Source organism: Peromyscus californicus, unplaced genomic scaffold (assembly GCF_007827085.1).
Source record: "Peromyscus californicus insignis strain IS unplaced genomic scaffold, ASM782708v3 Scaffold_5__1_contigs__length_169319896, whole genome shotgun sequence".
NCBI classification, from domain to species: domain Eukaryota; kingdom Metazoa; phylum Chordata; class Mammalia; order Rodentia; family Cricetidae; genus Peromyscus; species Peromyscus californicus.
In genome coordinates, this window is record NW_026294573.1 from 2,105,940 (window position 1) to 2,128,168 (window position 22,229).

Genomic DNA, 22,229 nt, shown 5'->3' on the forward strand with positions numbered 1-22,229 from the left:
CTGAAATAGCCTGCAGCAAAGAATGCAGAAGGTGGGGCCTTCCTTCAGCAAACAGGTTCCCGCAGGCCCGAGCTCTCTCAGAAGGCTTCCTGGAGGAGGCGGAGGAGCCCAGAGACAGGCGCAGAAAGGAAGCGGGCGTAGGAGCGGGAGGGAGAGTAGACAGTACCCAAGGGCGGACTCCGACCCGAACCCCCAGACTGGTCACGTGAACGCAGGCGGGGCCCAGGTAGTGCGGTGACGCAGCCTGCGCGGCCAGGTGAGGCGGCCGCGGTGCAGCAGGTGCCCAGGGTGCGTCCCGCCCTCCGGCCGCGCAGCCGCCGGCGGAGCCCACCTGGCCCGGCTCCGCCCGCCCTCCCGCCTGCCCTGCAGGAAGTAGGGAGGGCGGGACCGACTGGCCGCAGGACGGGGATCCAGCAGCACTGCGAGCTGTACTCGCCCCGCTGCTCCTCGGCCGCACGCACAGGTGAGTCTGGGCACTGGAGGGTCGGCCGAGGGAAGGCCACCTGAGTCACTCCGAGCGCCTCTGCTCCCTTCCAGCCCCTCCGACCTCGGCGACAACGTCGCGCCCCGACCTCTCGCCGGAGCTGCAAGCCCGGGACTAGGAGCCTAGCTGCTCTGAGCTGCTCAGTCCAAGGGACACTTTGCAGTGGACCCAGTTAGACACTAGGGCGCAGAGACTCCTGGGAAGTCCCGAGGGGCGTGGAAGTGACTCTTCCGGGAGCTAGAAAGACCGTCTGTTCAGATGGGCTCCAAGAATAAGGGGCCTGACCCCCCTCGTGCCTTTTTCTGCCTTGATGGCCTTGGTGGTCAGCCGTCTAAGCCAGGCTCCACAGTGCCTTGCAGTGGGAGGGGACTGCTCCAGAAAGTTGCGGGTGCCACTTACAGGCTGGATGGTGGGCACCTGACCCCACCCCCCTGCCCTGATCCCCATATCTGTAAATCAGGAGCAGGGATCTATTTTGAGGTTGAGCAAGAAAGATGAACCTGGGCATGGGCCTCAGGAGCAGGGGTCTGAGTTGGTAGCAGCCATAGTGAGATCTTGGTGGCCTCTACATCACACCTGGAGCCCAGACAGGAGCTGATAGCCCCTAAGTGGATGCTTGGGTGTGTGCGTCACTGGAGTGACCAAGCGTAGGGTGCCGTGTGTGGGTCCATTCGTGACTGTATGCCGGTATGCCCTGATACCCTTGACTTCCCACCCTGGTGTGTGGGCACGAGGCTTGAATATGTCTTAATTCAGGCAAGCTGCTTCAGTCTCTGGGCCTCGGCTTATCTCCCAGAGTGTCTTGATTCAGTCTGCTGCTGCTGTGTTCCTGTTCTGGGGATAAATGCTTCTATCGGCCCATGATCTCAGGATACCCATCGTCCAGAGAGAAACCTCCCACAGCACTGCCGGGTGGCGGGAGGGGTCTTCAGGCTTCCTTGAAAAAGTAAGCCGCAGAGAGAACAAGATGGAGAGAGTGAGGTAGAGGCCCCTTGCCACTTCTTTCTCCAAGCACCTAAAACCAGAAACTACTCTTTTCTTTTTAAAGATTTATTTATTTTATACATTTAAGTGTTTTGCCTGCATTTATGTTTGCATACCACAGGTGTGCCTGGTACCCACAGAAATCAGAAGAGGGCATTGGATCCCCTGGGATCAGAGTTACAGACAGTTGTGAGCTTCCAGCATGTGGGTGCTGGGACTTGAACCCAGGTCCTCTGGAAGAGGAGCCACTGCTGACTTCTGTTGAACCATCTCTCCAGCCCTGTAGCAAGAAACTTTTGTGGGGGATTGTCCCAGTGTTCACCTCCTGCAGGGCAGTCACTCTCCACCCATGTGTGAGGAAGCCGTGTGAGGAAGCGTGAGTCCAGGGGCGAAGCAGCTGGTTGAGATTCTCAGGGCTTGTTCATGGAGACAACAGGTCTGCTCCCCGGAAGGTGATGGTTGCATTTCTGTTTGGCCAAAGGGCCTGGAGGTTTTGGTTTGGTTTCTAGATCCATCTTGGCATTTCCTGTGCTCACTCTGTGACATAATGCGCAGGTGACTGTCCCTCTGTAGCATCATGAGTCCAGAATCCCCTGTGGTCCGCATCCAGTTCCTGGTTTGAGGACAGCCATCTAGGTCAGGATGGGGCCTCAGAGCTTGGCTCCTCCCCTTGTACTCTCACTGGCTGGGGCTTGACCCAAGCAGGTCACATTCCCTCTGTCCCAGCTTCTCACTGCTGAGGAAGACACTCAAGGGCCAGAAGTTCGGGAGGGGCTGAAGACTTAGCCAGCCAGAGAGTACCTTCTGGGGGCCTGTTTTTCTGCTGATAAACTGGACAGTGGAGGCCTGGCCCTAGGTTCCCGTCAGGTCAGGACTCTGCTTCCCTAACCCAAGCTCCCTTAAGGGACCCCGAGGTTACCAGCTGCTTGGGCTTGTGGAATGTGAAAGGGGAGTGGGGAGTGATAGGCGAGGTTGTGGGCTAAGACTGGATGCACCAGGTGGGTGGAGGGTGACTCTAGCTGGCTAAGATTCGTTTTCCCCCACCTCAGCCCTGTGAGCATTTGCTCCAGTTGGTTGTCATGGGCTGCTTTGTGCTCCGTGGATCCCGGCATCCTGGCATCTCAGTACACAGAATACCTGTGGGTCTGACCAACAGTGTCTTCAGATGTTACCAATTGTCTCCAGGTGGACCAAACTGCTCTCAGCTGAGATTCTCTGAGCTCATCCCCCACCACCTGACAAATGTCACTAGCTGGTTACAAAGCTGAACCCTGCTGCAGCTCAGCCAGGCAGGATGGCCCAAGGACAAGGCCACTGTTGTGGGGTGGCTGAGTCTGCTGCTAAAGAAGCCTGAGCCTGGCCAGGTAGAGATGGCTCAGCCTCAGAGCTGGTGATGGAGGGCCTCAGCAGGGCAGAAAGTCTCAGACTTGGGGTGGTTTGGGTTCCTAAGACCAGCTGTGACCAGCTGCAACAGGCTCAGACTAGGAAGAAATCAGGCTTAGGGGACTAGAAGGCAGCAGAGGTACCCACAAGATTCATGGGAAGCTGACCTGCCCGAAAGGGTAAGGGAGCAGAGAACCAGGTGCAGAGAGGCCCACCCATGCAGGACCACACCCACAGTGATTCCCTGAGACCTCTGTCAAGGTCTCACTGGCTCTACATGATATCCTGCCCCAATCATGGTTCTGCTACCCCTGTACCCCAGGGCATGCTCCCACTGAGGGTTATTTAGTGGCAAAGATAATGTGGGCTGTAGGTTCTAAGGCCTCAATCATGGGCCATTTCCAGCCCACCCTGAGCAGAAACAGCTAGGAGTCCTCCTTACAATTGCATCTGGGTCTGCTGAGTGGCTCTGGCCTAGTTTCTGCTCCTTTTAATCAGAAACCCTGGGCAAGCTGGTTCTCAGAGAGCATTAGAGCCTCTTCAGTGAGATGCAAGGTGGGTCCAGGACAGAGAAAATGCCAGCATCCATTTGGAAATTGAGCTCCAGTGTGTTTGTGGGGGCAGGTAGAAGTTGTTCCTGAATCCCAAAGACTTTCAGGGATATGGTGGCCAGGCACCCAGATAGAGCTCCCGTAGAAGGAGAATTTGGAGTTGCTTCCACACTCTCAGTGAGCCTGGGGTGCCTGAGATAGGGAGAAGACACACCCTTGGTCCATATGGAGTCTGGGAGGCCTCACACCCCACGCTCAGAAGTACTGTTGGTGGATGGCCATGGCTGGTATTTCCCTGGAGGCCACTAGAAGGAGAATCTGAGGCCCCTGTGTTGCTAGTTTCTTGGTGAACCAAGAGTCAGAAGCCAGCCAGCCTGGGGGAAGGCTGTCCCTTGGAGACATGGGCTGGAGCAGGGAGTCCACAGTCCCCAAGGACAGAGCCTGTACTCTTGGGCCCCAATGACCACCCATCAGCAGCAGAAACCAAAGCAGCTTTCTGAAAGTTTTATGTCTGAGAGACCAAGGCCCAGGGGAGACAAGGCAAGGAAGAAAAATGGGTAGCCAGCAGCAGCCAGCAGAAAGAAACATGTGCAAGAAAACGCGATTCCTGCCCTCTAAGTTAATGGAAGATGTTGTATTTTCGAAAACAAGAACAGGATGCCAGGATGAAGAGCAATGGGGGGGGGGGGGCTCTTTGTAGGGGGCATAGGAATGGCAAAAGGACGGCGGAAGTCTCAGAAGGCTGAGTGGAGTTCGGGCGTCTCCAAAAGGACAAAGGAATGAGAAACGGCGAAAGGTCAGAAATCGGGAAATTTCAGAGCTTCAATCTTTTTTTTTTTTTTTTTTTTTTTTTTTTTTTTTTTTTCCAGAGACAGGGTTTCTCTGTGTAGCCCTGGCTGTCCTGGATCTCACTCTGTAGACCAACATGGCCTTGAACTCACGGAGATCCACCTGCCTCTGCCTCTGAGTGCTGGGATTAAAGGTGTGCACCACCACTGCCCAATTCAGAGGTTTCGATCTTGATTAGTGAGTGTTCCTGAAAGAAAAAAATGGTGCAAGAAATTATTTAAAAAAAAAAAAAAGACAGGCCCAGTGCTCCTGGCCTGCCTGGCATCCCAGCCACTGGAGGCTCAAGCAGGAAGACAACATATTCAAAGCCTGTCTGGGCTGCAGAGCAAGTTCAAGGCCAAGCCGGGCAGTCTAGTAAGACCCTGTCTCCAGTAATAATAAGTTATAATAAGGCAAGGGGCTGGGATGTAGCTCAGTGGTGTAGCAGTGGCGCAGGTGAGGTCCCAGGGTGCCTCCCAGCAGGGGTGGGGAGTGTGAGGGATTATCCAAGAAATAACAGTAAACCACATGCAGGTCTAAGAACCGGAACAAGCTGGCTGGAAAGTCTACCTGGCACCTCACTTAGTGAGTGTGAGGCCCGAGCCCTCCACAAGGCCGGCAGGGAGGAGAGCAGGGTCACCGTCTGAGGAAGAGAAGTCTGAAGGGCACCAGGAGGCCCTAGCAGTGAGAACAGAAAAGGGTGCTTCCAGATTCTAGAGGAAAATCATCCCCAGTGGGAGAGAAGAGGAGAGAAAGTAAAAAGCCTACCCCCTGCTGGGCTTGATGGCATACACCTTTAACCCCAGCACTCAGGAGGGAGAGGCAAGCAGATCTCTGAGTTCAAGGCCAGCCTGATCTATGTATCGAGTTCCAGGCCAGCCAAGAATACATAGTAAAACCTTATCTCAAATAATTTAAAAAAAAAAATTAAAGATCTGTGACTGGAGAGATGGCTCAGGGGTTAAGAGCACTTGTTGCTCTTGCAGAGGACCTGGGTTTCACAACCATCTTTAACTCCAGTTCCAGTTCCAGGGAACCTGACCCCCTCTTCTGACCTATGCATACTACAGGCATGCATGTGATGCACATACATGCATGCATACAAACACTCATACACCTAAAATAATATTTTTAAAAATGTTTACAGACATTAACAATCTGCCCCCTACTCCTTCCGGAGACAATGTCTGAGATTTGCTTTAGAGAGTAGCCCTGATGGTCTGAGGATAACATGAGCCAACCTAAGGACCACCTATCCACCAACCCCCACCTTGAGATAGGAGGGTGCCCACAAAGACCCGGAAGTGGCCCCTGCACAGAAGGGCCACACTCAAGGAGCATGGAGAAGCGAAACTGGACAGCTAGGGGAAAAAAACTAACAGGAGAGCTGGCTGTGGAGGTAATAGAAATGATTAACAAAGGCAGGCCAGCCTCATGGTCCCCTGCCCCTGGAGCCTGCAGCTATGCTGTGTATGGATGCACAGCCCAGCCTCCGTCTTGTCTAGGGACAAGCTGCAGGAGACATCTGATGTGTGCAGCAGGTCTTCCAGTGCTACCCTCAGAACAGGTACCCGTAGCCCTCAGCCCTACTCTCTGGGGTCCCAGACAGGTCGGCAGGCCTGTGGGTGTGGTGCCGGACTGGGAACGAAAGCCACTCCCAGCAACGGCTCACCTGACTGATTCCCTCTGGGCACCTCTGGCCCTGGAGTGGACTTTGCCCTCTGCTGGGAGAGGCCACCGTCTGCCAGGGTCTATGCCGTCCTGCACGCCTGAAACGCTAGCTTAAGAGTGATGGGTGCTTGCTGGTAAGAGAGGCAAACTAATGACAGCTTCTGTGTGGTCTGTTCTGAGTGAAATGATCGCTGTGTAAAAGAATTGCACATGACGTCTGTCCTAGGCCATCCGAAGACAGCTACACCAACTTCTCCAGACCTTGGTTGGTGCAGCCCTGCCCCACACCACATGTGTGACAGATGCCAGCTCCCGGGGGAGGCCTGGTGTGACTGCTATCATCCTCAGCCAGGATTTGGAATGTCCTTAGGAATGCACCCTCCCTTTCTCTGGAGGCACTAGGCCCCAGCCTGCCCCTCCCTGGGGCCCGTGAGTCTCAGCTTCTCAGGATAGTTTTAGCCAAGAGCTTCTATGCTGGAAGATCCTGGGGCTTCAGGGGGTGAGCGGGGACATGACCAGATACCTGGGTGCCTCACGCTTTAGCAGTGTGACCAGCCCTGTCCCCTTCAGGGAGGGACTGCTGGGCAGGGTCTTGGTACTATCTTTACTCTGAAAAATGGGGTAGGATGGAGCTGTGACCTGCCTGGAGCTCTGGGGTGAGTGTGATCTTCCTAGAGGTTGGAGAGTCACCAGTTCTGGAGGCCCTGAACCCATCCAAACAGCCTTGGTCCCCATCCCTATCTCTACTAGGGTAGCTGTACTTTCCAGTCCAGTTCAGTCCATCTGGCTTTGTCAGGCAGGGCAGGTAGGCACCACACCCTGGGATGTGAACCTGGGACAGTGCCCAGGGCAAATGACAAGGGGGCACTAAGGCCCAGGACTGAGCCCAGAGCCTTACCCCTGATGTGGGCAAGAGACATGGAGTTCTCTTGTTTAACCATCTGAAAAACAAATTTCCCCTTTGGAAGGCTCTTTCTAATAAGTTGGTATTTGGGATTGTTTGGTTTTTGTTTTTGTTCAGATAGTCTCACAATGTATGTAGCCCAGGCTGGCCTTGAACTCCAGCACCTCCTTTCCCAGCCTCTCTGGTGTTGAGTTTATGTGGTGTGCCTCCACAACCCTCTTAGGCTCATTCATTTTAACCTAGACAAAGTTCTGAGCATATAAAAGGCTTCCTCAATGTTGGCTCCCTTGTTTTTAGAAAAAGGGAAAATATTTACAGAAGGGTATGGTGGTATTGTGTTCCCCAAAATATTGTGCACCCTAATAAACTTATCTGGGGTCAGAGACAGAACAGTCACTAGATACAGAGGCTAGAAAATGGTGGCATTCACACCTTTAATCCTAGCATTCCAGAGGCAGAAATCCCTCTGGATCTCTGAGTTCAAGGCCACAGTGGAAACAGCCAGGCATGGTGACACTTCCCAAGAAGTTAGCCTTTAATCCCAGGGAGTGATGGCAGAAAGCAGAAAGATCTATAAGGCATGAGGACCAGAAACTAGAAGCATTTGGCTGGTTAAGCTTTCAGGCTTTTGAGCAACAGTTCAGCTGAGATTCTGTCTGGATGAGGACTGAGAGGCTTCCAGTCTGAGGAAACAGGATAAGCTGAGGAATTTGTGAGACCTTTTAACATTCCTGCAACAGAAGGGAGTTTTCCCCCACTTTACATCAGGGTCCTACAAGTCTCCTGAGTGCCAACCTCTCTCATTACCAGTGCAGTGTGGTGTTTGATTCAGAAAAGGCTTGGCCACTGCTATGTGGCCCCTGCAGCCAGTCAGAGCTGTTTAATGGGCTTTGCAGGTCATTTAGGAGCCTGTTAGGAAGTTTTCAAGTGATGCCTTTGTTCTTACTGAGCCCATTTTGCAGATTTTAAAATTTAAACCAAGAAGTGGCACCTGTAATCATTGAGGACCCCAGGTTCCCAGGCCCCCAGCAGGGCAGCTCTTGACGAGTATTGAGGACCTCCAATCACGGAGGTAAGTGGCAGTGCCGTGGACAGTTGACCCTCAGCATACTGGTCAGTGTGGATGACTGGTTCCCTGGCTCCTGCTATATCCAGGTCAAATTATAGGTCTGCTCACCTCAGTTTCTGGGTCACAGGGCAGTGGGATTCCCTGCCCAGGAGGGACACTTGTCCCTTCCAGTCACATCTCTCCTGTTAGCCAAAGCCAACCTTAGGACTGTGCTGTACCCAAGGGAACAGAAAATGTCAATGCTGAAGAGACACTCTGGAAACCATTACTCAGGGCTTCCTACTGTGGACGGGGCAGGGTGGCAGGACACCGGTAAGTCAATGCTGAGGAGAAAGAAGTCGGAAAGAGCTGCTGGGATGAACAGGTGGAGTGGCTGAGGGGCAGCATGTTGGCAGTGGCTGTCAGCTCCTGTCCTGAGCTGGGCAGTGAGCCCCTGGACTGGGGCTCAGATTGAAGCTCCCTGCTCTCACCCCATCTGCACTGTGACCCAGGCTTTACCTGAGGACCCCCAAGACTGGGATTGTGGTCCCCCAACTTCAGAAACATGGAAAGTACAAATGTATATTGGAGAGTGCTATGAGGAGAGGTTTTGGAGCCAGCCTTGGTGCTGGGCAAATGGGCTTGGCTGGGAGAAGGGGAAGCAGCCAGGCTTTACTTGGAGCCTAGCTCTGCTATGTGTGTGGAAAGCCACTGAACAGGAAGGCCATGTCAGGTAGTGTCTCCTCCTCCCACCCTCTGTCCTGCTTGCTCCTTATTTTTGTCAGGGCCAGACATCTGAGGCATGTCTCCAGCAGGTCCCTGGGCCTCTGGATAGCCCATCCCTTAACAATAATGCAGAGCCAGGCAAGGCCATGGTCACATCCACAGCATCTGCTGCAGTCTCAGGAAACCATAACTGTCCCCATGCAAACCACACACAAAGTGCCCAGGCATCAGTAAGGGGCCTAGCCAGGATTCTGGTCCAGGTCTATGGGGCCTCTGGGCCCAGCCACAAACCTGCCCTTATTTGCACCCTGCCCAGGACCCAGGACCAGTTACGTCAGAGAAAGCAGGGTGGTCCCTGAGGCCCAGTTCAGCCACAGATTGTTTTCACCAGGCCCCTCATCTCAGGGAATAGCTGCCTGAGGCACATAGCCCCAGATTAGCCCAGACTCCAGCTTCCCTGCACACCTGTAAAGCACCTATGCCACATCCCAGGGGAGGCTCCTGGTGAGCAGCCATAGCCAGCCCTGCGCTCCCTGTCCTTGCCTGGGAGCAGTTATGGGAGGATGCTAAGAAGAAACAAGATTAAACACCAGGGAGGCTGTACGCAGGAGGCCTCTCTGAGCCTCTCACCACTTGCCTGCCTCTCTCTCTAGGGCCCCTCTGCCACCCAGTATGTCCCAGAGACATTCTGACAGCTCTTTGGATGAGAAACTACTGGAATGTCGTTTCCATGCAGAGCTGCGACTCGATGCCAATGGGAACCCTATGTCAGGGCTCTCCATGGTCCGTAGGTCCTTGAGAGCCAAGACCAATGCTGCCTTTGAGCCAGAGGCCTCCGAACCCTTGCAGGTGCCCCCAGAAGATGAAGAGCCACGGCCCATCATCCTCAGCACACAGAGCCCCGCAGCACTCAAGATGGGCACCCAGCAGCTCATCCCTAAGAGTTTGGCTGTGGCCAGCAAGGACAAGACCAAGTCCCCAGCCCGCCACCAGAGCTTTGGGGCAGCCGTGCTCAGCAAGGAGGCTGCTCGGCGGGATCCTCGGCTCTTCTCAACCCCCAGCTTCTCCTTGGATGACATGGATATGGACACTAGCATGAATCTGACTCGAAAACTGAGGAACCAGTCCTACAGAGCAGCTATGAAAGGCCCAGGGTCACCCAGCAGCAAGGGAGACTCAGTCCAGCTCGGCCCCAAGCTCCAGGCTCTCGCTGAGGAAGGTCCTCGGCCTCCTGCCCAGTGCCTAGCCAAAAATAAGGTAGGGAGATGAGCAGCAGGGATGGGCAGTGTCTCTAGGGGCCCAGGAGTTCACAGGCAAGGAGGCAGCCTGGTCCTGTGACTCTTATATCTGCACCACACATGAGAGTTGCTGGGTGCAGGCTTCTGACCATCCTGCCGACCATGCTGTGGCTGGAGGAGGTTGAGTCATGTTCTTGGGAATCTTCCACATCTCTACTTCCATCCAGTGTGGACAGCAGAGGGAATCAGTCACTCTTGAGCCCAAGCATGGAGCCAGCCCGTCTGAAGACACTTTTCAGTGGTGCCCGGCTCAGGCTGCCGTGGGACAAGGAGTGACAGTGTGTAGCCCTCACCACCCGTCTCCCTGTCCTGCTGCTTCCTGGCCTGCCCTGGGGAGGGAGAGCGCTCCTCCCTGAGCTCTGGTGTAGCCCTGGGTGTTCAGAAGAACAGAATGAGTCCTAGCCCTTTGGGTTGCAGGAAGCCTGTGGTCAGGTAGTGACCACTCCTTCCACTTTCCATCCTGCTTGCTCCTTATGTTTCAGGGTCAGATGGGAGATTTCTGCTTCATAGCCATTCAAGGCCATTGCTTCCCAGGATACAGGGCTGTGGAGGGCTTCTGGACCTCTTGCCAGAGGTTTTCCTCAGATTTGTTCAGGGGGGCCCCAGGCGTAGGGCTCAGTCAGCTTCCATGAAGGGCCTGGGATGGGCTTTTGTGACTATGTGACCCCTAACAGATTCCTGACACTTGGTGAGCTTCAGTTTCCCCATATATAAGTGAAAATGGCCACCACCCAGTGGTAGCATACTCTAAAAATGCCTTTTGTTGCCTAGAGCTGTACACAGCATCATGGGAAAAGCATGCTTACTTGGGCATACAAGCTCCCTAGACCCTGAACCACAGCTTGGCTTTGGGAGAAGCAGATACCTGTCAGAACGATAGCCACCAGCACACACTTGGTCAGGCCACAAGCTTCCATGAGGGCCGATAGTGGCCAAGGCAAGGCCTCTGTGTCTGTGGTGCCAGCCACTGTCCTCTATCACAGTTCCCTGCCACATCTACCTGAGATGCCTGGACCCTTGATGTGTGTCCCTGTACCCCAGGAACTGGATCAGTGCCACACTGCCCCCTTGTTGGACCAGGCCGGCCAAGGTCTCATTCATTCATTCCTCAACAAGAGTCCCGTCTTCAGCACACACTCCTGTTGCATGCCCCATGCTGGGGTGCTAAGCTGTGGCTGCTCCTGAGAGCTCCTGTGCAGAGAGGGTGTCACGGGCAGGCAGGGGACAGTGCAGGAGGCCCTAGGAGCCTCCTAGATGAGAAGGCTCCCCATGGTCCCAGGGCCAGGAGGGATACAGTAGAGGAAGGATTTGGAATGGAGGTGATGAGGAGGGTGGGGGAGGGTGAGAAAAGGAGCTAGGCCAGGTTCAGCTGGGAGTGTCACACTTTCCGGACCTGTAAGGGAGTTTTCAGGCCCCAACTGGTTCTAAGAAACCAGAAGCGACTGGCCTCTGCTTTCCTGGAACCAGTGTACCTGTGAAAACCTGGTGTTCCAGCCAAGGAGTGGGGACTGTGTGGGGATGCCAGTGTAGAGTGGGGTTTCCCCAGAGCTCTGCCCCAGGTTGCCTCTGCAATCCCCTCCCTCAGTTTCTGGGGCCCTGAACCAGTACCAGGGCCAGACTCTAACCAACAGCATTCTGCCCACTCCAGCCCCCTCTTCATTCCCACCATGTCCCACTCTCCAGGTAATGCCTCTTAGCTGACTTAGCCCCTGGGCAGCCTTCCTGGGCCTGTAGCAGCCCGCTGCCCTGTACCCCAGCTTTTACCTCTTCTGGTCTCTACTTGTGAAGCTCCCTCCTCTCCCTTACATATCTTGCTGTAGGATAAATCTCTGGGCTGCCATAGTAATAGAAGCCCACCCATGCCTCCCTCCCCACTGACTGCTGAGGTTTCTGTGTCTTCTCTGCAGAAAACTCTGGGTCGGAAACGTGCACATAAGGGCTCCTTCAAAGATGGTAAGTGGTTCACAGGAAGCTGAGGGCCGAGCATGGCCAGGAGGGGGTCTCAGTAGGGCCAACCAGGGACTGGGTGGATCTGAGAAGATGAGATCAGGCTGGGCAGGACATTGGACACAGATCCCAGTTGTTGATGTGACTGTATGTCTCGTAGAATTCCCTTGGACTCCTGAACTATGTGACCCAAAGACAGGACAGGACAGGACAGCCCCACACTATCTTGAGTATCCAATGGGACCCAGGTTGGATTATAGGGCATCAGGCCTCCAGAGAGGCAGACACTCATCTCTGTTCTCTGCATGAAATCTTCCCGGGCCAAAGAGAGCCTACTGGGCACTGCAACTCATGAGAAAGTAATAACTATTGTTGTATCTTCCTGGTCCCACTGAGGCATGGTGACTCCAGCAAGAATATCCCTCCCTCCTGGCTCATGTTAGCTCTATGGGTGGCCACAGGCCAGAACACAAGGATTCGGGCCTCTCTGCAAAGTCTCTGGGACACACTCCCTGTGTGGAACAGCAGCAGTGCCCAGTCTCAGATATAGGCTGACACATCAGCTGCATGACCTCAGAGATGCCCTGAACTGGGTTAGCCCATGCCAGGCTGGGCTGGTAGTATTGATGGCTCATGGCCAGCAAGCAGCATACTCAGGCCCCGCCTGAGTACCCCAGCCTCCTTCTCCCAGACCAGGCACAGCTGGCCTCAGGCAGCTCTGGTTGGTCTGCTTGGCCCTGACCTGGAGTGCCACATTCTACACTGGACTGCTAACATCTCCCAGGCTGGCCTTACACCACTCTAGGACCCAGTGGGACATAGGGGAGCCTGCATGTTTTTGAGAGCTTTGTGGGGCCCTTGGGAGGGCCAGGCTACCCCCAAACCCTCATGCAGACAGGCGACTCTGCTCTCTCCAGAACCCCAGTTGTACCAGGAGATCCGAGAGCGGGGTCTAAATACCAGTCATGAATCTGATGATGACATACTCGATGAGCCTGCCAGCCCAGAGGGATCTCAAAGAGCGGACACCACCATTGTGGTCAAGAGCTATCGGCCTGCCCAGCTCACCTGGAGCCAGCTCCCAGAGGTAAGGAGGCCCCATGGCCTTCCCTTCCCTGGCTTGTGGTAGCCAAGGCCCTTACAAGGAGTTCAAACTTAGCTTCCAGAGTCACTGGGATACACAGTTGGCCTGTGGAGCAGTGAGTGTGTCTTCTGACCTGGTATGTGGCTGGAGGTCTGACCTGAAGGGGCTCTGGGAGCACAAGGAGTCCCTTCCTAGGACCCTCTTCTCATTAGATCAGCGCCCCCCCCCATACTTCCCACATCTGAAAATGGGGCCCTGTCCAGGCTGTGAGGGCTCAGTCAAAACAGGGCCAGGATGCATAGTGGATGTAGCACTGGGGACCTGGTTGGCTGCTGTTAGAGGCATGTGACCCCTGTCCTCTGCGGGCTGTGGGTGTGGCAGGAAATGGAGATGGCGGACCCAGCCTTTCCTTCATTTCAGTACAATGAAGCTTCTTGTTTGCCTGCGGTGGGATTGAGGGACCCCCCATGAGAGTGCCCACAGTGGACCCTGGCCAGGGAGGGTCCAGCCAAGGGCTGCAGCAAGGCAGACCCTACTTCACAAGTAGAAATGTCCAGAAGTACACATTACCCTGCTGGATGCCAGAAGCTGGGGACAGGTGATTCCTCCCATCTGGGATGGGACTCAGTACACTGCACCCTATAACATTGCCCAATATTTAGAGCCTGGCCTACCCACGCTTGGAAAGCTGCAGGGACCCCATGCTTTGTTGACAGTGCCTCTGCCAGGCTGTGAGAAGGAGAACACAAATGGAGGCAGTTCTCTGTCCTGCAGAGGCCAGGCATTGTGGCGGTCCAGCCTGCCCTGACATGCTCTATATCGATAGGTGTGGGGGGAGCCACGATAAGACAACCTAGGGCCATTGGCCCCAAGAGGGTGAAGGGTGCAGGTGATAACAGCCTGTGCCTTCCCTGGCAGGACTCTGACTCAGCTGCTCAGGTGGTGTCTGAATCATCACCCCCACACACACAGGCACACACACAGGCGCGCACACACACACACACACACACACACACACACACACACACACACAGTCTCTCTGTGTCTCTCTCCCTTCCTCTGGACTCCCTGTCTGTCTTCCTGGCCTAGGTCTAGGGCTCCAGAGATAGAGTGGCACTGTCCTGCAAGGTTTCTATGGAGAGGAAGATAAGCTGAGAAGACACAGACAGCTGAGGGTTCTGATTGGAGGTGGCTCTGCCCTCCAGGCTGGGTCTGGCCCAGAGGATGGAAGAGGGGACCTGGCTCCATTTGTAGGACCTGTGACCCATAACTCCTTCGCCTGTGTTCTCCTCAGGTGCTGGAGTCAGGTGTCCTGGACACACTGTCGACGGAGGAGCGCAAGAGGCAGGAGGTAAGGCCATTGGGAGTCCCACGTGGCGTGGGCCACACAGTACCCTGGAAGTTGGAGAAGAACCACAGTGATACGCTGTCCTCACCTACCCTAATGGCCACCTCATGGGCCAGATACCATGATGGCTGAGGACTGAGCCTCGTGGTTGCCTTGTGAGCCCTCAGGCAGCATCAGGAAGGAGCCTATCTTTGCCTCCTCAGGAAGAACCAGAGTCCTGGCCTGGGATGAGGGGCATGGCTCAGTGGTAGTGTTTGCCTAGCATGTATCGGCCTGTGTTTGATCCCTACTCAGTACCATCTTCCACAGAAAGCAGAGTCTTGGCCACTCCACACAGCCTGAGTTGGTGAGCCAGAGCCCGTAGGGACACGGACTCATGGCCTGTGCATCAGTCATGACAACCCTCTGGAGGGGCCCACACCCCAGTCTTCCTCCCCCCTCCCAGGGCATGTCCTGTCACTGAGTGTCATCTTCTCATGCAGGCCATCTTCGAGATCCTCACGTCCGAGTTCTCCTATCTGCACAGCCTGAGCATCCTGGTGACTGAGTTCCTGCAGTCCAGGGAGCTGAAGGCCACTATGACACAGACAGAGCACCACCACCTCTTCTCCAACATCTTGGATGTGCAGGCTGCCAGTCAGAAGTGAGCTTCCCGGCCCTTCCACATCTGGGTCTCCCTGGGTCCCCAGGAACGCTCTTCGCCTTGCCTCTAGGCAGCCATCATTGCAATGATGTCAGTGGGCCCTGGGTTATAGCTGTGCATGGGAAGCTTGGAGCAGCAACTGACTCCCAGGCTGGGCAGTGGGAGGCACTTCTCTCCCATACAACCCTGCGTTACCAACGGGTATCTCACCTCAGCACTGGGCATAGACAGCAGCACCCGCAGAGTACTCACCCAGCCAGGTGGCAGCCTCGAGTTGCATCCCCAGGTCATGTTCTACCCAGCAGTGTCTGGTGGCCTGGCTGGGCTCTGGTTGCAAGGCCTAGAATCAGAGGAGGGGCCAGGCATGCAGCTACAGGCTGGTGAGGGCCTGTGTCTTGTATGTGTGTGCAAGTGCTTTTGTGATTGCATATACGAGTGTCTGTGTGTCTGTGTGTGTGTGTGTGTGTGTGTGTGTGTGCGCTTTGTGTATGTGTCTTTGCATGCTTCCAGTGGGTATTTCACCCCAGCACTGGGTATAGTGCCTGCCTGTATGTGTTTGCTCATACCTGTATATGTTCATGTATTCACGTCCTTAGCACCATCCAGTCATGTTGTGTGTGGGGTCAGCCCTTGCTGGCTGCCGTAGTCCAGGAGACCCCAGGCCTCCCTGTCCTTTAGCCTTGGCTTCGCTGATGAGGCTGGTGCCTGAGGTCCTCTCCTGGGCTTCAGTGGTGTCAGGAGAAGAACAGGTCACAGGGTGCTAGTTCACAGGCTGGGCCGTCCAAACATAGGATGCTGGCTCCTGCATGTCAGGATCAGCCTGGCCCTTGCTGAGCCCACTCAGAGTCTGCCGTGATGTCCTCTCTACCTCAGGAAGTTTCATTTAGACAGGGAACAGAGGACTGTCCTATCCCTGTACACAGGGACTTCCTGTAGGAGATTCAGTAACTAACTGTGGGAACTACTCACTCCTGACTCACCGGAGGAGGGGAGGGGTCCCGGAAAGTGGGTGACCCTCATGCAGACTCCTGCCCCCAGTGTGGTCCCTGGATGCTGTGCAGCCTCTGATTGCTCAGCATGGCCATTGGTACCCTGGTGTGGGACTCTCTAGCCTCCTCCCTATCCATTCATAGTGATCTCCTTTGAGAATTGGTGCTATTTGGGGCCAGTAGTGGGAGGCTGGCCCTTCCAGACTTTTCCAGGAAAACCCAGGGCTCATGCATTTCAACTGAGTGGCCTGGCTTGCCTACTTGTGCATGGTGGGTGTGTGCAGGCAGCCTCAGCTTCCGTTCATCCATGGGGTCCATGTGCTTCTGAGGCTCTCTATTAGTTACACAACTTTTCCCAAGGGCCAGTGACTGAGTGCACTTTCTTATAGGAAATGGGATCCACGTGGGTTGAGTTCTAAGGACCCATACTCACATCCAAGCCTGGAAGGGTCTTTTCAGATGGACAGAGTTCTCCCAGCTGCCTAAGCCAGGGCCTAGAGACGTGGACATAGCTCAGGACCAACCACTGGTCCCACATGCCAGGTTGCCAAGACCCAGAGAACTCTGGGTCATTTGCTCACTTTGTCATCATGCTGCCTGGCTCAGAGGCTAGCAGTCTCTCCAGGACCTCCTCACTTGTCCATTATGGGCTGGACTCCATGAAAGTGGATAGTTGTGAAGCCTTGTAGGGGGCTTGGCTGGCAGAATCACCTTAGTTTCAAGGCCCATCCCTAGACAGACATGGCTCTTCCTGGGTCCCAATGCATCATAGGATCGCTGAATCTCTGTCCTTGAACCTCACACCCAGGGACAGCCATAGGGTTGGATGTTACAAAGGCAGTGTGGAGAGCTGATCTGTCATGGGGGTGGGTCCCCTGAGGGCTGTTGGACAAATGTGGTCTAGATTACACAACATTCTGCCTGACCCACTGGGCACCTGCCATGTACTGCCTCCAAAACTGATCTGTGCAGACATTTTTGTCTGCATACATGTGTCTATGTGGGTGTGTGCACACACCCACCAAAACTGTGCCTTCACTTCCCCAACCACTCCCCACTTCAATGCTGCAGGTTCTTTGAAGCCCTGGAGCAGCGGCACAAGGCACAGGTGTGTGTGGAGGACATCAGTGACATCTTGGAGGACCACGCAGAGAAGCACTTCCACCCTTACATTGCCTACTGCTCCAACGAGGTCTACCAGCAGCGCACCCTGCAGAAGCTGTCGTGAGTGGGCCTTTCTGCCCCCAGCCCTCCTCACGCAGGTCCCACCTGCCCAACCTCCTTCTGAAGTCGTGACAGTTCCCCTGTTGCAGGAACAGCAATGCAGCCTTCAGAGAAGCCCTAAGGGAGATTGAGAAACGGCCAACGTGTGGAGGCCTGCCCATGATCTCCTTCCTGATTCTCCCCATGCAGAGGGTGACCCGGCTGCCACTCCTGACAGATGTGAGTATCCAGGAGGCTTGGGTGCAGCCACACGAACACCCCTGGAGGCCCTGCCTTCAGTTGCCTCTCTGACCTCTTTCTCCACACTCCTACATCTGTAATTGGATAATTACAATGCGTATAAGACAGTGTGATTAATCTTGATCGCTCTGCGGTCGGTAACATGATACTGTAGCCTGTAGACACATACTTAGGCAAGTGCCCATACACCCTTGGCCCTGGAACTGCAGAAATACTGCTCTTCCCCAGGATGGAAAGGGCCAGATGTGTGGTGCTTTGGCCCCAGAGGTGCAGAGGCCATATGTGGACTGTAGACACACTGGTGGGTCCAAACAGGAACCCTCTGGAAGTCCTTGCTTGCCTTGAGGCCCCTCCCTGACTTCCAGAGTCTGGAACTGGTGGGGAGTCCCTTCCCATGCAGGGCTCCTTGGGAGGGGCTTGGGTGCTTCACAGCTGTTGTCTTCCCCCAGACACTCTGCCTGAAGACACAGGGCCATCCTGAAAGGTGTAAAGCTGCCAGCCGTGCCCTGAAGGCCATCAGCAAGGTGAGGCGAACTTCGTGTGGTACTGATGGGGAAAGGGACTAGATCCTGTGCCAACAGGGGGGCAGGCACTCTGTGGAATATCCAGTCCTCCATCCATGCCTGTGGTATACATGTAAACTCAACCCTGCAGCTGGTGAAGCAGTGTAACGAGGGAGCCCACAAAATGGAGCGCACAGAGCAGATGTACACACTGCACACGCAGCTGGATTTTGGTAAGGTCAAGGTAGGTGCCTTGCCAACCCACCCTGTTGTCCTCATCCTAGGAGTCAGAAGCTTCTGGGGACGGAGGTTGGGGGACCCCTTGAACTGCCCTGACTCAGGGGGAAGTGGGGTGTCAAGGCCTCTTCAGGACTGGCTCCCACCCTCAGCTTAGGCAGAACATTTGTCAAGTGCATGGAGAATCGGGGCCGCTCACGGCTCTCCTGTAGGGGAGGACAGGGCCTGCCCTGGTACCTGTGGGCCAGCTGCATGGCCATCCCTTAAGGTTCAGGAATATCCCATTGGTTCTCCGTTTAGTCCTAACAGGGACAGCAAACTCAATTTGGGGAGGTAGGGGCTGTCCCTACCATCACCTCCACCTTGCCGTGTCCATTTCCTTCATCTGTCCACTCTGTCCCCAGTCCCTCCCACTCATCTCTGCCTCTCGCTGGCTCCTGAAGCGTGGAGAGCTCTTCCTCTTAGAGGAATCCAGCATCTTTAGGAAAATTGCCAGCCGACCCACATGCTACCTGTTCCTGTTCAACGATGTCCTGGTTGTCACCAAGAAGAAAAGGTAGGCACTAGGCTGCAGATGTCAGGCGAGAGAGCAGTCGGGAGTGGAGTGGCCCTGAACCCCTCCGACTTGAGTTGACATTCATTGGTACGCCTCACTTGATTTGGGATGGCCACACGGCTCTATACAGAATCAGATCTCTGCTTTCTGTAGGCCTGGGCTTCCCTCTGTGGCCATGGAGGCTATCTCCAGGCCCAGGAGACGAGTCTTAGGAGCACTCTTGAGGTTAACTGACGACTCTCCTGTGTCCCCACAGTGAGGAAAGCTACCTGGTCCAAGACTACGCACAGCTAGATCAGGTACAGGTCAGGAAGCTGGAGGCCTCAGAGCCCTCCCTGCCAGGAGGCAGCAGCCGCAGTTCCTCCGTGCCCCACCCCTTCCAAGTGAACCTGCTACGCAACAGTGAGGGCCGCCAGGAGCAGATTCTGCTGTCCTCTGACTCTGCGTAAGATGGTGGAACCCAAAGGGAGGGGAGCACATGTGCAAACAGGAGCCCCGTGAGGACGGGATGTGCCGTACTGTGTCTGAGAGCCTCTATATACTGAGCACCGCCAGTGCCCGGCAGAGCCATAAGCAGAACACAGCCTGTCTCTGGGCATTTGTTTTCCTCGTGGGAATACACCAACTGATGAATGGCTGTACTGTCCAGTAACCAGGGAGGGAGCTTCAAGGGGGAGAAAAGGATGAGTGTGGATGTGATCGATGGGCCTTCATCATTGTCAAGGTGGTGTTTAGGTCAAAAGCCCAAGCGACAGAGGGAGTGAGGCAGCAACCAGAGACAGGAGCGCACAGCCAGAGCGCAGCTGTGCAAAGGCCCTGAGGCAGGAGCACCCTGCTGTCAAGGCAACAGGGTGATGTCAGGAGCCAAGCACAGTTGGTCAGGTCAGCATAGCCAATGAACCTGGGATGGAGAATGGGCTCATGGACCCCAAGAAGGAAGGAGGGTCTCAACTATGTTCTCTGTGGCCTCTAGGAGTGACCGGGCCCGGTGGATCACAGCCCTCACCTACAAGGAGAGGCAGTGGCAGGGCCTCACCAACAAAGGAGGTGAGTGTGGGGTGTGCAGGATTGCAGCCCTGGGTACAGCTGGTCTGTCTAGATGGCAGGCCACACACAGCTTCCCCGGGGTACCTTGCTTGGGTGCTGGCCCCTGTGTGTACTTGTGACTATGTACATGTAGCCACAGCTTAACCTTATTGGTCCTTAAGAGGCCTGAGGTCCTGAAGCTGGGGAAACTGAGGCCAAAGGAACAGAACAGGCTAGCTAGCCCATCAAAATGTCACCTCGGGCCCTGGCTGTTCTCTTAAGGGAGAGACATTCATCTGCAGGTGCCAGGTGTCTGTCCTGCACCCCTGGAAGGCCAGTCTTCATCCCGGGGAAGCTGTCCATCTTGTGCTGGGGCAGCTGGCGCCATGTGTCTGTGGGAGAGTACTGGCCTAGCTCTCTCTCTTTCCCCCAGACCTGCCCCAGGTGGAGATCACCAAGGCATACTTTGCCAAACAGGCTGATGAGATCACATTGCAGCAGGCTGACGTTGTCCTGGTCCTACAGGAAGAGGACGGTGAGTGTGGATGGGTCACACCTGAGTGGGTGTCAACCAGACAAGGGTGCAGAGTGTACTGGGGTGCAGCGAGAACCTCCTCAAAGGATGGGGAGATGGCTCAGCTGGCACAAGGACCTGATTTTGAACTCAAGAGCCCACATAAAAGAAAGCTGGGGATGGTGGCACATGGTTGTGTCATCCCATTGCCAGGAAAGCAAAGACGTGCAAATCTCAAGGGCTCATTGACCAGCCAGTCTAACCTCGCTGGCGAGCTCCATGCTGATAGAGACTATCTCAAAAGGCAGTGGACAGCACCTGAGGAACTGGGGTTGTCTTTGGGCTCCACGCACATAGGCGTATGTGGATCCATACACACGTGCATAAACACACCACGCTCAGTCTCCTCAGAGGGAGGACTGCAAGTACTGGAGTCATAGGACCAAAGTGAGTTCACTCTGAGCCCTAAGTGAAGTGTCGGTTCCTGGTGGTCCCGGCATAGGCCTCTACAAGGCCCAGGTCATGCTGGTGGAGTGGGTGGCCAGGAGCGACGCCTCCTTGGCTCTCTCTCAAGGCAGGAGGGGTGGTCAGTTCCAATAGTCACCCAGGCCCTAGAACCCTCAAGAGCAGAGGCGGGATGGGAGGGGTCCCTCTCATCTACCCCTGTGCATCCAGGCTGGCTGCATGGAGAGAGGCTTCGGGACGGAGAGACGGGCTGGTTCCCCGAGAGCTTTGCTCGCTGTATCACCAGCCGCGTGGCGGTGGAAGGCAACGTGCGCAGGATGGAGCGGCTCCGGGTGGAGACAGACGTGTAGCTGGGCAGCTCGAAGCCAGCCATGGTGGACACGGCGTCGCTCCTCCCGCCTAACCCCAGGAAGTGGGACACAGCTCTGTTCCTTGGGCCTTCCCACAGGCTCACGGTTGAGTGCAGAGCACAGGATACCTATATATTCCATCTGCTTTCTCAGAAGGCTTTGAGGCAAGCTCCAGGGGCCCACATTCCGGTAGGAGTCCAGCTTGGCTCCTCGCTGGCCACCCGAGCCACACCCAGGCCACGGGTGATACAGGACTGCTGCCTTCGTTGAAGACATCCCAGATCCACCCCTCTTTCCCAAGTGAGACAGGAAGGGCCCGTGTTCAGAGAGGACAATGTTGGTGGACGGTAACCTGAGGTGCCAGCAGAAATGTTGTGATGGAGGTTTTTTTTTTTTTTTTTTTTTTTTTTTTTTTTTTTTTTGGTTTTTCGAGACAGGGTTTCTCTGTGTAGCTTTGCGCCTTTCCTGGAACTCACTTGGTAGTCCAGGCTGGCCTCGAACTCACAGAGATCCGCCTGGCTCTGCCTCCCGAGTGCTGGGATTAAAGGCGTGCGCCACCACCGCCCGGCGTGATGGAGGTTTTTAAACAACATTAAACTATTTCTTTAAAACTTGGGTACACCTGAGCTTAGGTCACAGCCACTTGTCTCAGTGAAATCCCAAGGTATAACAGGTGTGTGGAGACTGGCCTCAGGTCTGTCCTTAGCTCTGCCCCATCTGTCTACTAGCCAGAGTGTCACAGCAAAGCTGTGGCTTCTGCTTGTGAGGTCAGAAATGTTAACAGCTGGACCTTACAGGGCTTAGCCTGACCACAGGGTTCTTAGGGCTTGGACACCGTGGAGACACTCTGGGGTGGGGATCCCAGTCCCTGCAGACCTCCCTCTTGGGGATCTACAGGCCAGAAAGGCAGCCTCCGTGCTGACTACGGCCAAGCTAGGTCTCTCCAACAGCACCCCAGCCTGGTGCTGAAGCCCCATGCCTTTCTCTGCTTGTTGGTGCTAGATTGGGGTGGAGCACCCAGCATCCACTGTAGAATCGGCCCCATCCTACTGGGCTCTGCCTTGCTACAGAAGTGACAGGTGTAGATGAATCTCCACTAGGTGTAAAAGCACAAATGGTGATGCCCTACCTCCCTAGGCTTGGGGAAGAGCTGCACCCCTGGACAGGCTAGGGCCAGCCACTCCCTACGGCCTCCATGACCAAGGCAGCCAGAAGGGCCAAGTCTA

The 22,229-nt window shown here is 55.2% G+C and overlaps 1 protein-coding gene across 1 annotated transcript; it reads left to right on the forward strand.

Moving 5' to 3' along the window:
• The first annotated feature begins 321 nt into the window (after positions 1 to 321).
• On the forward strand, positions 322 to 21,380 carry Arhgef16 (Rho guanine nucleotide exchange factor 16). Its single transcript, XM_052716964.1, has 16 exons — positions 322 to 463; positions 7,768 to 7,877; positions 9,233 to 9,836; positions 11,785 to 11,830; positions 12,742 to 12,911; positions 14,203 to 14,259; positions 14,739 to 14,899; positions 16,960 to 17,112; positions 17,202 to 17,331; positions 17,802 to 17,876; positions 18,007 to 18,099; positions 18,497 to 18,648; positions 18,905 to 19,093; positions 19,622 to 19,695; positions 20,108 to 20,209; positions 20,864 to 21,380. The coding sequence occupies exons 3-16, from the start codon at positions 9,252 to 9,254 to the stop codon at positions 21,001 to 21,003; spliced, it is 2,127 nt and encodes a 708-aa protein (XP_052572924.1). The 5' UTR covers positions 322 to 463; positions 7,768 to 7,877; positions 9,233 to 9,251; the 3' UTR covers positions 21,004 to 21,380.
• The last annotated feature ends 849 nt before the right edge of the window (positions 21,381 to 22,229 follow it).